The sequence below is a fragment of the Drosophila eugracilis genome, unplaced genomic scaffold, assembly GCF_018153835.1.
Source record: "Drosophila eugracilis isolate 14026-0451.02 unplaced genomic scaffold, ASM1815383v1 contig_75, whole genome shotgun sequence".
Lineage (NCBI taxonomy): Eukaryota > Metazoa > Arthropoda > Insecta > Diptera > Drosophilidae > Drosophila > Drosophila eugracilis.
The window spans coordinates 781,107-798,951 of NW_024573645.1; the positions used below are offsets into that span (position 1 = coordinate 781,107).

The 17,845-nt window shown below is 39.5% G+C and overlaps 2 protein-coding genes across 12 annotated transcripts; both read right to left on the reverse strand.

The window, feature by feature from the left end:
- Positions 1-534: 534 nt before the first annotated feature.
- On the reverse strand, positions 535-15,257 carry LOC108111493 (fasciclin-1). Of its 11 annotated transcripts, XM_017221008.2 has the most exons (18): positions 15,151-15,257; positions 14,225-14,500; positions 8,375-8,507; positions 8,126-8,292; positions 7,808-8,038; positions 7,575-7,743; positions 7,271-7,431; positions 6,610-6,627; positions 5,672-5,680; positions 4,926-4,934; positions 4,353-4,507; positions 4,204-4,294; positions 3,925-4,145; positions 3,703-3,865; positions 3,496-3,643; positions 3,259-3,294; positions 2,954-3,079; positions 535-1,391 (listed from the first exon to the last, which is right to left on the reverse strand). In XM_017221008.2, the coding sequence occupies exons 2-18, from the start codon at positions 14,330-14,332 to the stop codon at positions 1,387-1,389; spliced, it is 1,950 nt and encodes a 649-aa protein (XP_017076497.1). In that variant the 5' UTR covers positions 14,333-14,500; positions 15,151-15,257; the 3' UTR covers positions 535-1,386. The 11 variants fall into 11 exon arrangements, with proteins under 11 accessions (XP_017076497.1, XP_017076486.1, XP_017076487.1 ...); XM_017220997.2 differs by lacking the exon at positions 535-1,391 and having other exon boundaries at positions 1,977-3,079; XM_017220998.2 differs by lacking the exon at positions 535-1,391 and having other exon boundaries at positions 1,977-3,079; positions 15,147-15,233.
- A 693-nt stretch (positions 15,258-15,950) lies between these two features.
- Positions 15,951-17,780, reverse strand: LOC108111472 (fatty acyl-CoA reductase wat-like). Its single transcript, XM_017220944.2, has 5 exons — positions 17,705-17,780; positions 17,521-17,633; positions 16,951-17,461; positions 16,178-16,889; positions 15,951-16,119 (listed from the first exon to the last, which is right to left on the reverse strand). Exons 1-5 carry the CDS (start codon positions 17,778-17,780, stop codon positions 16,032-16,034), a joined length of 1,500 nt encoding a protein of 499 aa, XP_017076433.2. The 3' UTR covers positions 15,951-16,031.
- Positions 17,781-17,845: the final 65 nt, after the last annotated feature.

Sequence of the window (17,845 nt, forward strand, 5' to 3'; positions counted from 1 at the left end):
AGCGTCCATTGGTTAACGTCAATTGCGGAACAGTGGATCTATAAACAAAAGTCCTGCATATTTACTCCTTATATAGGTACGTTTACACGCCTATACTGTTAGCTAAACAATGTAGCACTTAACTTTTTTTTTCAAATAATAAAAAAGTATACATACCACAGGTTTTAATAGACGGCCTTTAGAATATTTATTTATTGCATTAAAAAAAGAAAAAACATTTTCTTTTATTTATAGTTAATTTTAAAGTTTTATTATTCGCTCAAGCTTGCTGAAGATTCTCGGTTGACATTCTGTTTTCTAGTACATGTATTAATTAGTTTAACTAATGCTAAATATAATCTTGCTGTTCATTTACGAGTAATTTAAATGGATTCGGTTTATTTGTAAAAAGCGTTTGTCGTAAAATAAAATGGAATAATATTCTTTTGCACTGCAGTTTTCCATAGTTTGCTTGATTTCGCATATTGTATGTATATATTTTTATTAATATATATTCCCGTGTCTAACGCTTGCTCAAAACTCAATTGCTAAATATACATCAAATATGTGATTTAATTTCTTTTCTTTTTTTGTTTTTGAGATTTTTGAGTTTTACAGTAAATAAACTACATATTACGTTATATTATTCTGACAATTAAATATATGAAAAATATGCATTTCTCGATTTGTTTGGTGTATTTTGGTGTAAATAGCGTGTGGCGCAATATCATTTGTAGTTATACTTGTATTGTTTTTGGGTGTACATCCATATATATCTGGATATATCTTTCGAAGCGGAACGTATGTTTTTTGGGTACAAGTATGTTTCGAGTAAATTTGTATAAAGGTTAAGGTAATGCGTTTATCTTTAGTAAGGCACTAGTTACACGTTAAGACGTCGCTTATCGTGTAACTACTGACACTGACTACGACACAAATTGCAATTGCAATGCGGTTCTTCCATCTCCAAATTCTCCGATCCGCGCTCTTCCAGCGATTCTTTAAAGCTTACGTGTACATTTTCATTAGCGTATTTCATTTCTACATTTCCAATTTTAAGCTTTCGATTTCATATTCATTTCATACATTTTCTCTTAGCTACTACGGCGACACTGCACTGCACCAAACGAAACTAAAACCACCTACTAAAGATAAGACTGCCGGAAAGTTCCGATCGGATCGGGAATTTTCAACTACGTGAAGCGACTGCCACAACTGGGTTTACGTTTTCGACTGAGTTCCTATGTGGGTGGTGGTGGTGGTGAAAGTTGAGACAGTGTGTACTGGTAGGCTGATAGTTATTCTTTTTGGGATAGTACATTTATGTGTTTTGATTTTTTTTTTTTTTTGTGTTCAACTTAACGCTCGTGCTTTTACGCTTTGGGTTGGTTACGCTAGTTACAATGTCTAACCTATAAGTACATAGCATTAGGGGGAGAGACAGAGAGAAATAGAAAGAGAGTTGGTATATAGTTAGCGATTGGGTTTGTTCTAAATCGGACTAATAACTAGTTTTAAACTACATACAAAGTTTAAAATGCAACTGCTCGGGCGAGGGAGAATTTAGTTCGATTTCTCATCTTGTTATTCTGGGTTTTTGTTTTTTGTTTGTATGCAAGTTAAAATCGGTATCAAAATCCATTCAATAATGACATGTAAGTGTCCCGTGAGTGATTTAGATTACAGGGTATATTGAATGTATGCTATAGTTTTTGTTGTAGTTGGCGGCAGTTTCGAAACTTGTTTTACATTGGACTAACCTAGTTGCAGTGGCTAATCTCGCTCCAAGTGGTTGGTGTGTGTTTGTGGGCGTGTGTGTTCTTTTCTGGGGGGATTCACATGCATAGCGGGCTAATAACTAAGTGCAGGATTGCTGTTCATATAATTGAGCCTGTTGCTAGCTTGGTTGCACATTTCTTGTCCGACTTTGATATAGTTCTGAGCTTACTGGGGTCTCTCGATTTGGGTCGAGACAAGAATGCTGGCGGGCTTAATAGTTAAGTTTAAATGAAAAACTTTCAGTTTATTATAAAATTTCACACTTTTTAAATCTTACAATGACTTCGTTTCGTTACATGTTGGTGTGTATGTTGGTATTTATGTTTAGGAATGTGTGTGGGCTTTTTTCTTTCGAGTATGAGATTGTGTGATGCGCTTATTGCTTCTGCTTCGCTTCTTCTTCGACATGTACAATGAGATTCGCATTCTACTTAAGATAACTCATTTCATAAATCATAAATTAGACCATTAACTAAAACAAGCAATTCACAAAAAAATGTACACTTAAAATCATAAACACAATCGGATGTTCCATGGTAAGATACCAATGTCAATGTGGGTCTAAACTTAAAACATAGCGAGCTGATGAACGTAAGCTACCAGTATAGATCGAACATAAAAATAAAATGTTTTACAGAGTTTCATATTTCATATTATACATAAGGCCGTTGAGGGAAAATCGAGTTTAATACTTAAAAGTAAGGGTTTCATTATCATCATCCTAATCTTTCTTGCCAGCTTTTTTTTAGGGAAAAGCTGTCGATGGTAAAGCAAATTCAGCAGGCAGTTTTCTGCATGCATGTCTGTCTTTCTGTATGTTTTGCTGGGGCTGAGTGTTATGTAAATGGGATGGATTGGTCGTGGAATGAAATGATGATCGTTCCTTGTGACGCATATATTACAGATACAGTTTTGGTTGCTTGTGGTTTTCTATCGGCATCAACAAACTAGTGCTGATTATTTACATCCATGTGGATGTGTCACATTAGTCTGATTCTGAATGTTCTTGATTCTTGTTCTGTAGACGACTGTTGTTGTTGTTGTTGTTGTGGTGGTGGTGTTTGATTTGCATTTGCTTTGGATATTTTGATTGGTTTTTTACATATCGGATGCGTTTAGTTCAAGAACTTTGCTACTGTTATCATTATGAGGTTGGCCAAGATGATGCAAATGCTTGATTCTGGCAAATAGCTACCTCCGGCCACGACCACATCCTTCTCCTCCAGGAGTGGATAGTCGATGACGTGGATGATACCGTTGGTGCACTCCACATCAGGTCGATAAACGTTGATCTTCTTATAGTTCCAGATGATCACATAACCTGCAAATGGAAAAAGCCTTCGTTAGAGATGGTCGGATAAAATCCCAAGATTATGCACTCGATGGGTGGTTAATGATAGTGGATTGCCCAATGACAGAGCTATGGGTGGGCATGTTTGGCCAGGTCTGGGGTTTTATTGTGGGCTGTGCGTTGTGGATTTGACAAACGTTAGCACTCACCAGTCCATTCGTGACTAGCATGGTCATCATGGAGATCTTTCGATTGGACAACGATTAGATTTAATTAAGCAGTAAGCGAGAAATTTAGTTTGAGAGTTGTAGAAAACAGGTTTGGTTAGTAATGCAGCACGGTAGGGGAAGGACCAATACAATTAAATCAAATTTAAATGAATCGAATCGACTTGAATTGAAAAGGAGAAGCAGTGGAGCCCGTGGCTTCTTAAGGGTTATACTTACGTCCAGCCTCCTCTTCCACGCGGATGCTAAGAGAGTCGCGGAACGTGGGTAGGACAACGCTGCCCGATTCCTGAGAGAACTTGACCAGATCCTTCATGGTGTACTCCTTATCCGAAATGGCCAAATGACGCTCCAGAATGGACTTGGACTGTGGTTACATTAAAATGTGAGTATTGAGGAAAAATTTTAGCAGGGAAATAATCTTACATGATAGGAAAAGTCTTGCATGAAGAGCTTCTTATGAGCCGATGGGTAATCCAGCTCGGTCTTCTGCCAGCCCATGTCCCTGGGCACAAAGTAGGTAAAACGGCGTTGTGTGTTGTTTAGCTGGTCGTTAAAGTGCGAGAACTTTCCCATTTTATAGGTGTCACTTTGGGAATAAATTTAAATTTAAGTATTGTTTTAATACAGATTTATGATCAATCTTACCTCATCATGGGATCGGATTCAAGTTTACCCAGAACTGTAGTGTAAGGAACGCCCAATACGTGATCGATTATGTGGACATATCCATTAGTCTGGGCCACATCGGCCTGGATAACTGTGGCATTTACGCCGCCACCCTCAACTGTGATGACAGTATCTGTTCCCTCGCCACGAACGTTAAAGTACAGGAAGGTGTTGTTGTTGACAGTGGGCACCTGAGCAATCTGTGGGCCATAATGGTTAATTTGGCAAAACCAAATAAAAGCTTAAGTATGGTCTTACCAAATTGGCATTCTTCTGCCTGATCTTATCCACATTCAATCGATCCTTGATGATGTGCATGTTCAAGATTTGTCTCATCTTGTTGCGGTCTCTGCAAAATGCATTTATATATAAATTATAAACCTTAATGTCAATCTGAGATATCTTACCGCAAAACATTGTTGATATTAGATGAGTTCCAAGCCTCATTGCTGGGAGCCAAAATGGTCACTTCAGACAAACTGTTGATGTCGTCCAAAACTGCTCCACCATTGTCCATAATAACTTCGTAGAACTTTCGCAAAGCACCGTTCTCAGCATTCTCCTTCAAAGGTATAGTATAAGATTAGTAAAGAACATTCATATCATAAAAATTTCAATAAACTAAATAAATTACAAAAGGAAGAAGGATACGCATAAGCCTTTTAGGTTTGTTGTGTTCTTTTGGGAGACGTTTAAACATTTATGAAAATAATACAATATCAGAATTTAATATAAGCCAATTTATACACATCTTTAGTAAGAGAATATGAATGGCTGGCCAATTGGGTCGTGAATCAATGGGTATAATGCAATGACTCACTACAAACTGCTGAATTAATGAGATTTCGATACAACAAAATCTGAAAATTACTGTACTTATTGTGCGGTGGTTGGGTTGGATGGCAATTTGATAGCAAAGCGTTGCACTTGATGACTGTTGTGATTTTTGTTCTTGATCTGCTGGTGTGTTATTTACTTACGTTCATAAACTAAATCAGTTTTATTTTAAACGGAGTGGTTGAAGAAATATTTCATTTTTTTTTTTTCATTTGAAGTGATTTAGTCAGGGATAAGATCAAATAAAATGTAATTTAAACATAAATTTAGTTTGGGTTTTGGGTTCCACGCAGATTGCCCGAGTTGTTCCGCCACAGAAGAACGTTTGAAATGAAGCACAAGGGAAATAGATTAAATTCTCGTTGTTCTTAGGCATTTTGCAGTGAGGCAGGCAAACGGTATGGTTCCTTTATGTACAATATTACTATTGAACGGCGTGCACTTGTCAAAAATGTACAGCGAATTAAATATTACAGGTTTAATATATATTAAAAATGTTGCAAACATTACAAAAAAAAATCAAGAAAAGCTAAGTCTTTTAAAGAACCTTGATAAAAATATAAAATGAAGAATATCGTAATAATAAGTCCCTTTTAAAAACAATATTTGGAATCTTTTAAAGCATCATGTGCATTGGTTTTATTTGCCAACCTAAACTTGTGCTGTACATTAAATATTTAGAAATGTCCTGGATTAACAACAAATTTCTAATTATGTTGTGGTTCAGAATTCATTTTTTAAGACTCTCTCATTTACAAAAATATAATGCCCCTTAAAATTTTTTGGGAGAAAATCATGCATAGGAAATCTAGCAAGGGATGCAACACAAAATGCAACTTAGAAGAAATCAAAAAAACTTAATTTTAAAATCGGATTTTGATTTGTTTACCTTGAACGACTGAACGTATTGGTTTTTGTTTCAATTTGTTCGGTGCATCGGTTCAATTTTTAGAGCGATATTGTGGTTTTTGGGTTGGGTTGTGTTTTTATTCGGCATGTGGCGAGAAACAAAGGATAGAGGTATGGATCAGTAAATAGCCAAAGGAGCGTATCACAAGTAATTACAACAGAACTAGATTGACGGAAATTTCGAAAACGATAGCACGATATGGAGGCGCTGACGATTCGAGCAGTTGAATATGATTATAGCCAATCTACAGTCCGTTTCCCAACTATAAGATTACCAACATCTGAGTTATATATATTAATGACTCTGATTTCATATCATTCTTTCTCTATAGTTTCGAAACGCACTGTATATAATGTATTATGCCTATGAGGGAGCTATTTATTTTGGGCGGATAATGTTTTCGGATTGGGCTTAGAAGAAACATATACAGCTAAGGTTACGATTATGATCAAAGCATGCCGGCTGATAGCGAGCGATCGATGATTGACCATTGATATGCACAGCGATTGAGGGATCGAAGAGCTTTAGCCAATCAGTGATAGAAATTATTTGATAAATTTTCTTATTTTATGACCATTAAGTTACCAATACATTCAATATAGAACAATGGGTTTTTTGGTGAATGAAGCTTTTGTCGATTTCGGTCAGATCGAGCAAAGCGCATTTTCAGCAGTTTTCTTTTTTTTTTTTTTTTTTAGAGTGTTTGCCAATTTGTTACCAAATCACGTATTGAATTTCGAGGGCCAATTTCAAGCGCTTTGCCCAACTGAGTCAGTTTTTTGCACTTTTTAGTGCAATAACTGCCAGTGAAATGCATTTTGATAAAGAATTCTGATTCATAGAAAAATTTACATGAAATACAATTTGCATTTAGATATTTTTGTTTTTTGGTTTTTCAGTTTTTTGGCAATACTTACATTACACCCAAAATTTTTTTAAAATAAAATTTATATTTTAAAAATTATTTTAAAATAAAATTTTGCTTTTGATTTTACATAGAGCCGAATTAGAATACTGACTTTTGAGCAAAGTTCTTTATTACAGGAAGTTTGCATCAAATTTTGGGCAAAAATTCAGTTCTAGATAAAATCAGTCTTTTGGGTTTTCGTTTGTATTAATTGGATATATCTAAGGGATATTCAGATCTAGTGTCTGCATTGATCTCTATTCTATATTGTATGTGTATAAGCTGTGGTTTCTGGGTGCAAACATTTTTGGTTTTGGCTTTGCCCTCAGTTGAGCGCGAACGAAACTTAAACCTTGGAAATTTGGGAGCTGCTCAATTAGGGGCAAAGAAAAGCCGAGTGTTGAAAGTGTATGTTTGAATGTGTTTAGCTCATGTATTTGTAGCATTTAGCTGAGGCAGCTGGCAAGCGATTCGATTGGTTTCCCAGTCTGTTTGGAGCTGCCACCAGCGTTATCTTTCAGTGCGTGCCGAGCCAATCAAAATGCCAAGCCTTATCTCACAAGCCGCAGGCACTATCACTGTTTTTATATGTCTGTGTCTTTATACTGTATCTGTGTCGTGTTGGTGTGTCTAAAATTGCACTGGTTGCGTTTCTCTAACACCCCACATACCTGCAGGAATTGGGTAACCGTCGTATCGATGATCATCAGAGGTCGGTGGATCAGATGGACCACTCCGTTGCTCACTGGAATATTTGCCTTGACAATCTCGGCAAGAACAACACCTTCGCGGTGCTTGGCATCACCCACAATGGTATTGGACTTCACGTACACTATTATAAAAGGAAATGAAAGAAACAAAATATTTATTAAATTAGCAAATATTTAAATACATTTACTTGCTATAAGAAGAATTCTTATTTATTCTTAATTTTTTGATTAATTTAACAAAAAAATAATGGTTTTATTTTCTTACTTTTGCCGTTCTTCTGCTTGAAGAAACTGACGGTGACCTTGAGCAAATCCTCAAAGGCGGCGGAAGTCTTGGGATCGTCGTGCTGGGCAGCGGCAGTGAAGATGACAGTGTTGGGTATCACATGGCCATCGATGACCTTGGCGTCCACGAGGCTGCTACGAGCGGAGAGCTGGAATCATCAAGGGATTCGTAAGTAACAAAAACACAACATATTTTAAAACTGAATGGCAAACCTTAAAACCTTCATCAACGGGAACAAGGAAGGTGTGCTGTCCGGCGGCATCATAGACCGACTCCTTCTTGGCCATCGTCACCTGGCTGCGGTACGTGCGCACGCCGATGTTGTCTACGTTAAACTCTTCGGCATTCTTCAGGAACTTGAGAGCATTCGGATTGCTGGGGGTATCCGAATGACCAGCCTTCACCGTGAGCGGCTCAAGCACCTCGTCGATGATGTGCATGATCTGTGGGTGGAGGACATAGGAGCAAGTTTAAATGGGTTTCTTTGTGACATGCATGGAATGTAAAATATTATATGGGGGGCCACTGACCTGTCGCTTGCCATCGCTGTTCGTCTCCACACTAAGAGAGGGTATGATCCGGGCATTGTTCACAAAGATGTCGCCATTCGAGTTCTTTGTGATATACAGCGGGGGATTGCCGGCCATGTCCGATGACACGGTATTCGGCAGTCGTTTCTGGGTGTACGCCTCAGTGGCTGCAAATAGGAGTCACAGGGGTAGAGTCATGTTATTTTGATGTTTATTATTTTTAATCAGCCTGATTGAAACTGAACTTACTAATGTGATAGAGCACATGGGCGGTTTTGCTCTTGTAGCGCTGGAAGGCTTCATTGGTGGGCACAAAGATCGTGCAGCTGCGCAGCGTTAGCGTTGAGTTGGCAATTTGATTGCTCTCCAGTAGGCTGTAGAACTGCAAAGATAAACGGGTTCGTTACACTCATTCGCGTCGCTTTATTGCCAATATATCTTATCGAACCGAGTGGGGGAGGTTGGGGAGTAGTGGGTGGTGGTTCTAGGGTGGAGTGGGTTGCTTTTCGGGGTGGTTCTCTTATAGACGGTTGCTGGGCGGTTTTGGCAAAACGGCAACCGGCCAGCACCATGGCAACGTCTAACAAACTAATAAAATGAGGAACAACATTATGCATGTCCTGGCCTGGGATGGCTAGGGCGGCGTACCAGAAGAAAAAGGTTTATTGAACCAATTACATAAGCCTCGGGGTGGGTTACGCCGCCCAAGTGGATTGTGTGTCATTCAATTGAGAGCGGGATGTGAAAATGCATTTTCCAGCCACCCCAAAAAGGCAGCCACTGACCCTAAACCAGGCCCAGAGTCAGTAATAGTTGCTCGAGCGGGCCACCTGCTCCCCTGCCTTCATATGGGCTACATGCAACCGCACACTCTGCGGCTTCCCGGCGGAGAACCACTGGACACCGCCACCGCCACGCCCCGCTGCACATTCCCAGTCGGCTTTATGAGGTCCTGCGGATATATCTGTGTCTGTGTGAGTGTGCCTGTGTGGGTGCGTGTCCTGCCGAGGACAACACCTTTTTCCGTGCCCTCCTTTAAAATGGTGGTCGTGTGACTCTCTTGTTTTTGTTACTGCCCAGCATGAGTCATGGCAATTTGGCTTTAAAACTGCGTCCTTTCCCTTTTCCAATCCCATTTACCCTGTCTGCTGCACATATCTATGCTCTGGCATCGCCAACACACACGCATGTACACCGAGAAAAAGAGAGTTTAATAAGGGATATGTTTTTGAGGGTCAATTAACTCAATCATATTCTCCATTAAATATATTTTTTGTAAACTATCCTGGTAGAACTTAAATCGATTCAAAATGCGAACCTACTAGATCAGGAATTTTTGGAAACAAGATTTATTTTTGGACTCTAAAGAAAAATACTAATTAATTTTAAATAAATACGAAAATATCTCCTTTAATAAATATATTCTTTTAAATAATCTTTCCTAAGGGATTCTTTGTCCTTTTTCCATAGTGTAAATACTTTTTATTCTCACTTCCATTCATTTTCATTCTTTTTTTTTTTTTTGGTAATTTGAGACCGTCAGTTGTCGTAGCCGTTAGCACTGTTGTTGTCCTGGTCCTGGACATTCGAGTCGCCAGCGGGCTTTGTTCTTCATCCGTCGTCTCCTGTTTTGGCCAGAATTGCTTGGCCGGTTTCTATTTCGCTCTCGAAATGTTTTCGCTTATCTGGCCAAGAAAGTGCCCTGCTGTTAAGTGGGGTCTTAGGGACTGACTGTGGCATATGTCACAATGTCACAGGTTGATATGGGATATGGGATACGTTGCAGGTATAATGGGCCAATAGATACGAGAGAAGTTTTCATTAAATAGAAGTTATTGTTTGGCCCAAAACTAAAAAAAAGAAAAAACTGTGACAATTTCACTTGGCGGCCATTTTCTAATGGCCATCTGTCAGCATCCTTACCAATTTCAACCCCCTTGGGATCTAACTAGAAGCCTTTGACAATTAGATGCAATTACTTTCATAAATTTCCGTTATCGAATGTTTTGCATTTGATGAAAGGACATGGGCGGATGGGAACCCTATCTTAATGAGTTTCCGGCTCTTTTGGCACATCATCGCGATAAGGCCGCTGGCTTTTTACCCCGGGGAGTCCTTTACGGAAGCCCGACAATTTGAGAAAGTAGAGAGTTAGAGTATATTATCCTGTCATCGATAAAACAGTTTCCCTTTCAAACTGCGGGCGTCTCATTTACTATGCAAACATCACACGCCTCAGCCAACCGCCAAAAATTGCTCCCAAAGGGGGAGGGTTTTTTTTTGTGAAAAGCGCATTTTGATTTTCCCCGAGTGCCAAGCCAATGGCCCTGGGGCCACAGACGCACCCCGTCTACTAAGGGGTACGAGTCAGACGGCGGAGCAAACAATAATTTGGCCAATGGCCCTATGAATACCAGTTAACAAAATTAAGTCGAAAACATGTGAGTCGTACATAATGATGTCTTTTGTTTAGTCCAATTTTACAATAGCTTAATTGTGTTCATGTTGTTTGTTTCTGTTTCTGTTTTTGGTTTTTGTTTTTTATTTTTGGAATTGCAGCTTACCCTAACTGGCATAAGGCGCCTCAAGGATTTGGCAGTGCTCTGAAAGAGATAGAGAGAGAAAGAAAGAAAGAAAGAGAGAGAACCGCTGGCAGTTCAAACTTGTTTTGTTTTCTTTCGATTTGTAGCCAAAAAATTCTACTAATTCCTACACCACAAAAAAATAACTACAAACGGTATAGGGGAGTTCTTGTCGTGGGGGGCGCGGCACTTGAGGAAATTCAATTTCCATCATCTAATAGAGCCATTAAAACTAATTAGCCAAGAGAGCGAGCCAAGCTTCGTATTTTCGGTTTTCGGAATAGGGACAGAAATCGGAGCAGGAGCTGGGGGGCGTCTGAGGGATGTGGTTGTGTTTCCTTCTGGGCGAGTGCATGTTGTATAAATAAATTTAATTGGTACAAATTATGTATGCATATGTCGGTTTTACAGTTTATTTTCTTTTTGATAATTGCAGCGGCAGCAGAAACAGAAAAACGGAAAACTGAAGCGAAAGCGATCTCAACCCCCGACTCGGGTTTGGAATTGAGATTCGGGCACAGCATTTCTCTTTTAATTGGCAGGGTAGGGCAGGCAATGGAAAGGGGATCAAAAGGGGGACTACTGTGGCATCATTCCGAGGCCATTACGCCCCCACCAAAACGCCATGGATCATAAATGTATGTAGCTCCGAGATGGCGGCCTGACGGACTATGCTCCGTCTATGAGCAGCATCTGGAATCATTAAGGTCAGTCGTGGCTCATTCATCGCCTCGCCTGTAATGGAGCTCGTCGCATATCAAATAACGCGCCTTGGCATCGCATTGAATTCTTAAATTAAATTTAATTGAATTCGATGATGCTGCTGCTACTGAGAGAGAGAGTGTGTGGACTGAGGTTCGACCGTTCGGTACCGTGAGTATTCCTAGACAGCAGTTGACAACCCAAGCTGTCCAAGCTGTCCACACCCCCACTCGGTCGACTCAGCCAACGACTGCAATTGCATCAGTCAAAGGTTAAAAATTAAAATTAATAAAACGCACAAGACGTTGACGCACGACAGGAAGTGGGGGTTAATAACAGGAGGTCAGCTCATTCCTCGGACCCGCACAAGTTCATTGCTTATTTTTTGAGTAAACGTAAATATAGCTTAATTCCTGACGAAATGAAAATTTATACCAAAAAAACTATTCCGGTTAATCTGGATTTTTTCATTAAAATGGATATAATTTTCTAAAATTACTAAAGAATGCGATACCAGCTCATTTAAAAAAAACTCTCTCCAGATTTCGATGGTTTGCGAAGCAAAACCACAGGCCGTAAGCCGCAAACCAAGACACAACCAGCCAACCTATATTTATCTAAACCATCGGCATGTAATGAGAAGTGCAGGCATAATTAGAAAAGAAGGCTAGCTCCGACTTCGAAAGATTGCAATACCCTCTCAGCCCAGATGTGCCTATATTTAGATCCAATTTGGCAAGAATATTCAAAAGGGATATAATAAATTATTTTATTTTGATTATGAGTTATGAGAAACTTATTCTCTTTTCTTTTTTCCTCTAACAAAATATTTCGAAAACCTATCCTATCCTTTTCAGTTGATGAAAATAAACTGAATAAGAAATTACTCTGGAAAATTCTATTGCTAAGAGTTGACTTTAATCCTTCAGTTTAACGGCATAAAATTTACATAAGTGACCGAAGATTACTTTCCGCCCCTAGGTTTTTTATGACACAAAAAAGACCCACCCTCATGTATACAGCACTGTGTATGGTATTGTACCGGAAATGTCTTCCACTGAAAGTGGCAAACTTCAGGGCTAAGTTAAAATACCCTAAAGCAAGGGTGCAAATGAGCAAGCCGAATCCCCCTTCTCGTTTTTAAGTTTTCACTGTTCGCTCTGTTTCGCCTATCGCGACTTGAAAAGGTTGTGTTTTCTGTGTGGATGCAACTACTTCCCTGAGACCCGGGTCTTCGAGACACTTGCTGCAACAATTATACTCAACTATCCAACTCTTTCGTCGCACGCTTTCTTTTACTTGGAAATCTATCTCTCCATGTATTTTTGGACCTTAAAATGCTAAGCAGTGTAGAAAATGGAACAGGGGCTTAGTTAGTTTTAGTATTTGCCAAAGGGTCACTAACTATTAATAAAACTAAATAAATAATTTAAAAATATTATAATCCAACTTCTTTACTGTTTTATCAAACATGTTTTCAGCTTTAAAAGATATACATTTTGGTTTTGGAACAAAAAATAGTAATTCCCTTTCTTCTAATTAGACATTTTTAATGATGTAGAAATGGTAGCCCCTTCTGCTGTCTGAGCCCCCGCCCTTGAGTTCATTACCCATGTTGTTCTTGTTATTTTAGCCGCGTACCTTTGTTGGCTTCTGACTTTTTTTTTACACATTAATGTGTTTTTCTATGTGTTTGGTGTGTGAGTTGGCCTGTGAAGGTGTAAAAAGGCAAAACTAAATATAAAACTGTTATGCTCAGTGGACGTCAACGGCCGGCATTTTTTTTTTTTTTTTTTATCATTTTTGCTTGGGAGAGCCCAGTCTGCCGACTTCTGCTTAATTTATGTGGCTTTTCATTTTACATAACATACTCCGCCATGCATACGAAATGTGGTCAGCTGGAGTTTGACTTCAGTGGTCGGGCTGGACTCTCTCCTTCAGGGACTTCGAGAGCATCATCATCGATTTTCCGCAGCCCCAACAACAAGTGAGATGGCTAAAGGTCAAGGACGATGCTAGATTGCTGCTACCTGTGCCCAAATGTGGGTGCCTAAGCCATTTGTCCTTCCCTCTTGCGCAGGCTCCTTTTACCGCCTCACCTCACCTCCCCCTCAACCAGAACACTCTGCCAAGGCTTTTCCTTTCAAGGCCAGCCAAATGCGAAGGCGACTCTACTTGGGGATGGCACAATTACAGACGAACTATAATAGCTTTTATTAGTTGCCGCGGTGTATAGACTGTGACGTGCACAAACCCATGAAAGGTATGACAAAAATGGACGGACTCTATTTGATTGTTGAACTATTTTTCAGATATTCAGAAATCGCTTTGATCTTTAGGAATTATAGATGTCACATTCAATGAATCGGTAAATCGTAACTACACTCGTATGTGAGTCAGTTGCATAAAATAAAAACAATCGGGGTTCAAGTTTTATATTTGTATTAAAAACCTTAGAAACTTTTATTTTTATTTTCAGATATGGAATAACCTTTTTTGCCCTAAGTAAGGAGACTTTAGTTTTACAATACAAAATACTCTATTAATTATAACCTTAATAGATAATTTAGCAGCTTTAGTTAAGGGCTTGGAAAATTCATTGTAAGCAATGCCGACTGTACCCAAGGATAAGCCAAGGTAAGCGAGGGCGGTGGGTAGTGCTTGGTGGACTTAACCGCCTACAAGTGTTTCGGTTTTTTTTTAGTATTATTTACACCAACTGTTTCTGCTGCCTTCTGCTTTCTTAGTAATTTTTCTACCACCTCTTTCTCCTCCTCATCCACTTCTTCTTCAACTTGTTCTTATTCTGACTCACCTGAGAGAGTTCCGAGTCATCGCGCAATTTTTCCGCCAAATCGGCGGCGGCGTCGACTGCGTTTGCGGCGCAGAGCAGCGCCAAAAGTAGCGCTGCAGCTTTCAGCATTTTAGCGGACGAGCAACAACAAAGGCGGCGGCGTCGGCGGTGCGGCAACAACAACACTTGTTTTCGGGATCTCCGCTGGCAGTGTATGTATGATTTTTGTGTATGTGTGTGTTTTTGTTATTTTGCGGGGAGCGTGTGCTAGTGTGAGTGCTGCTCTACAATTAATATCTGCAATTTAAAGGCAAACAACAGTTAGCCAATAACAAAACAGTATTCGTCCTAAAGAAAATATTAATTCACAGAAATTATTTTTTTTTTTTGCTTGCTTGCTTATTTCTAGTCATTTATTTTTGCAAGCTTATCTGCGTTTCCTGTTCTGTTTTGTCGGATTCGCTTTGCAGGCCAAATACCGTTATGTCACATATACGAAAAGAACCAGAAGCAAAAAACGGACTACCGAAGAATTTGCAAGCACAACAATACACAGATGAAAATTTTCTGAGACCCAGCTGCGCTTATTGTGTATTATTTTTTCTTCGTTCCACTATGTTTGTTTAATTATTATGCGCATTCCCAATCCGCTGCTGCGGCACTTTTTTATAGTTTCTTCCCGCAGCAGCAGCCGTTTTTTTTTATTCAGCGTAATTCTTGGAAGTCGGGCAGCAGAAATTAACGACCGCACAAAAATTATGCAATAAGCACAGGTTAAATCAGAAAACATAAACTTTTAAATAGCACAATGCAGCGCGGTGGTAAATCAATAACAAGAACAACGAAATAGCTGTGCACCTAATTCTAAATTATATCTTATGCACAGTATATAGATTTTCCACAGGGTTTCAAAAAGGGGGGCAAGTAAGTCGGAAAGCCGTACACACCAGTCGGAGGAATCGCCACGCTCGAACGTTTTTTTCGAATTAAAACGAACAACACAACGGAGAACAGGTTTAAGCCGAGCGTTTGAATGGGGGTGGCCCTCTTTTACAAATATATCGATGTTTTATCGCCGAGAAGGTGATAGTTGTTCAGAGATGTGTTTCTTGGCGCCCAATAATGCTGCCAGGCACGAATTTTTCAGCTATTTTTCAAACAAGCTGGCAGCGCTTTTCTCAGCGTCAATTTTAGCTCTCTCATTCTGTACTCTCTCAGAAATTATTGAAATGTAAAGACATCGTTTATATAACAGAACTGTTGAGAAACGGGAATGTTAGTCTGTTAGAATATTTTTGTGATAGCCATCTTAAGTTTGTTAAGTTTCAGTTCCTAATTCGAATGTTTATATTTTCTTTTTTTTATAATCTTTTTACATTTGATTATAAGAAGATTATTAGCACAGAATTCGAAACAGGGGTTTTCCTTGTTCTCTGCCGTAGACGCTTTTGTCAACCAAATGTTAAAAATATTTGTCAGATATTGTTTTCCTAACAACGTAACGTTGGGTTTAAAACACCCTCCTAAGTAAGCCAAGTCACTGACCCCTGCATCGACTACCGGATGCACCAGCTTAATATAGCCAAGACGCACAACTATCGGCACAGGTTTTTCAGATATCGACTAAAAATCGAATAATCAGCTATCTGTATTCTATTCTTTAAATCTTTATTGTGGCGCTTTAATTTCAGGCGTTACCAATGGTGGTTACTCTTAATTTAATACATAAAGCAAAAAAAGTAACAAGCAAATTTTTTATTGCTAACAATATTGTTTCGATATTCGATACTGTGAACAGCAAAGTTTTTTAGTTCGTAGTCCCATTTAATTAAATAATTAATTTGACCAGTGTCCACAAAATCCATCCAGCAATGGCGGCCAGTACTGTCATCAAGCTATAGTGCAAGATCTTCAAACTATTGAATAAAGTGAATTAATCAAGGTAAATGTTAAGATTTTTCGAATCAAACATACCGCCGCAACAGTCGTCGACCCTGATCGAAGGATTCCTTTGTTGGAGGTTCTTTTCCCAGGAATAGACGCATTCCGAGAAGGGCCGTTTCGAAGTATTTCTTCCAGTCCAAAGCCTCCATATCAAAGCTGTATAATCGCCGATCCTCCAGAGACATTACAGCTCTCAACCGATCTGTGCTCTTTGTTTCAAAGCTCCAAGAATTATGCATGAAATGCTGCAGAATCGCAATGTTAGCATGAATATTTCGGTAGAGTTTAACCAGGCGAGGTTTTCTTCCCGAAAGTATTAAAGCCAGATCAAAAAAATAGCCTGGTAACGTATGATAAAAAAATGCGGCCAGTGGAAATAGCCACGGTGTCGAGATGCAGTGCACAAATGGATACCAGATCATCTTGGTTAAAGGCAAATCTTCTCGGCAGCTTAAAGAGTGCTTAACAAAGTCCATGTTGTTCAGCAGATTCCCCTTACTAGGCGCTAAAGTGTAGATGGCGGGTTGTGATTTCAAATCTCGTTGAGTTTTTTCCATCGATGTTTGCCATATGCTAGCCAAGGCCATATTTGCACAGTAATCCACCGGCACCAAACTGGCGTCGCCATTTTTGTTGCAGGTCGACACGCGTAGCACTCCATGACCAGCGCCGTATAGAAGAGCAATGGGTCCGTAAAGATTGTCAATCCAACCGGAAACGGGTTCTTTATGGGTGGCAATTACTGAAAGAGTAAATCAAATAATAATTAGAAGATCGTTTCATTACATATTTAATGAGCTTACTAATTGCAGGTCGAAATATGCTTAGCGGTAGGTCGCCCGATTCTCTTAGGATCACGTCCTCCGCCAGGGCCTTGGTGTATGTATATGTATTGGGGAAGGATCCAAGTAAAGTTGGAGTCAGATTGTCCATCATTTGGTCACTAAGTAGCTCACTTATGGCCAGAACCTTCCCCGAGTCACAGGTCAGATGCTCGGGATAGAATTTCTCTTCGATGCGGAAAATCACACAGTTGGAGAAAGCCGTTGAGATGTGCAAATAGGCCTCCAGGTGTACCATCTCCTTGGCTAACTGAAGCATTAGTTTGGTGGCACGCGTGTTAATAGCAAGAGCCACATGAAGAGGTTCATTGAAACGCACGGTGGCTGCTCCATGGATGACTATATGCACTTCGGAGGATAAAAGTTGGCGATCCGTCTTACTAATGCCGAGATCTTTTTCCAGACAATCGCCTGCAATGATGAAGATCCTTTCCAGAGCCTTGGGCTTCGACTGCAGCAGGACTTCGAATAGCTTGAATCGTAAGGTCCTAGCCATTATATTTTACATTGGTTATTTTCATTTTGACTTACTGGCTCTTTTTTCCATACGGCTAAACGTTCCTGAATATCCTGACCTCGTTTCGGTCGGATCATTGAGTATATGCGTTTCACTTCCGTAGTCCGCAAAAGCTTCTCGATTATGACTATAAAATCCAATGGTTAGCGGATAAGAAAAATAATTCCTTTTTCTTAGAGTGTATCCTTCGGCATATACCTTTTCCCAAAAACCCTGTGGCGCCTGTCAAGAACACCACCTTGTCTTTATAAAATCCTTGGATATCGGTTTCCATCTCGAGACTTGTTATTCCGATTTGTGATGCCAACACGAAGCTAGCAAGTTGAAAACACACTTCAA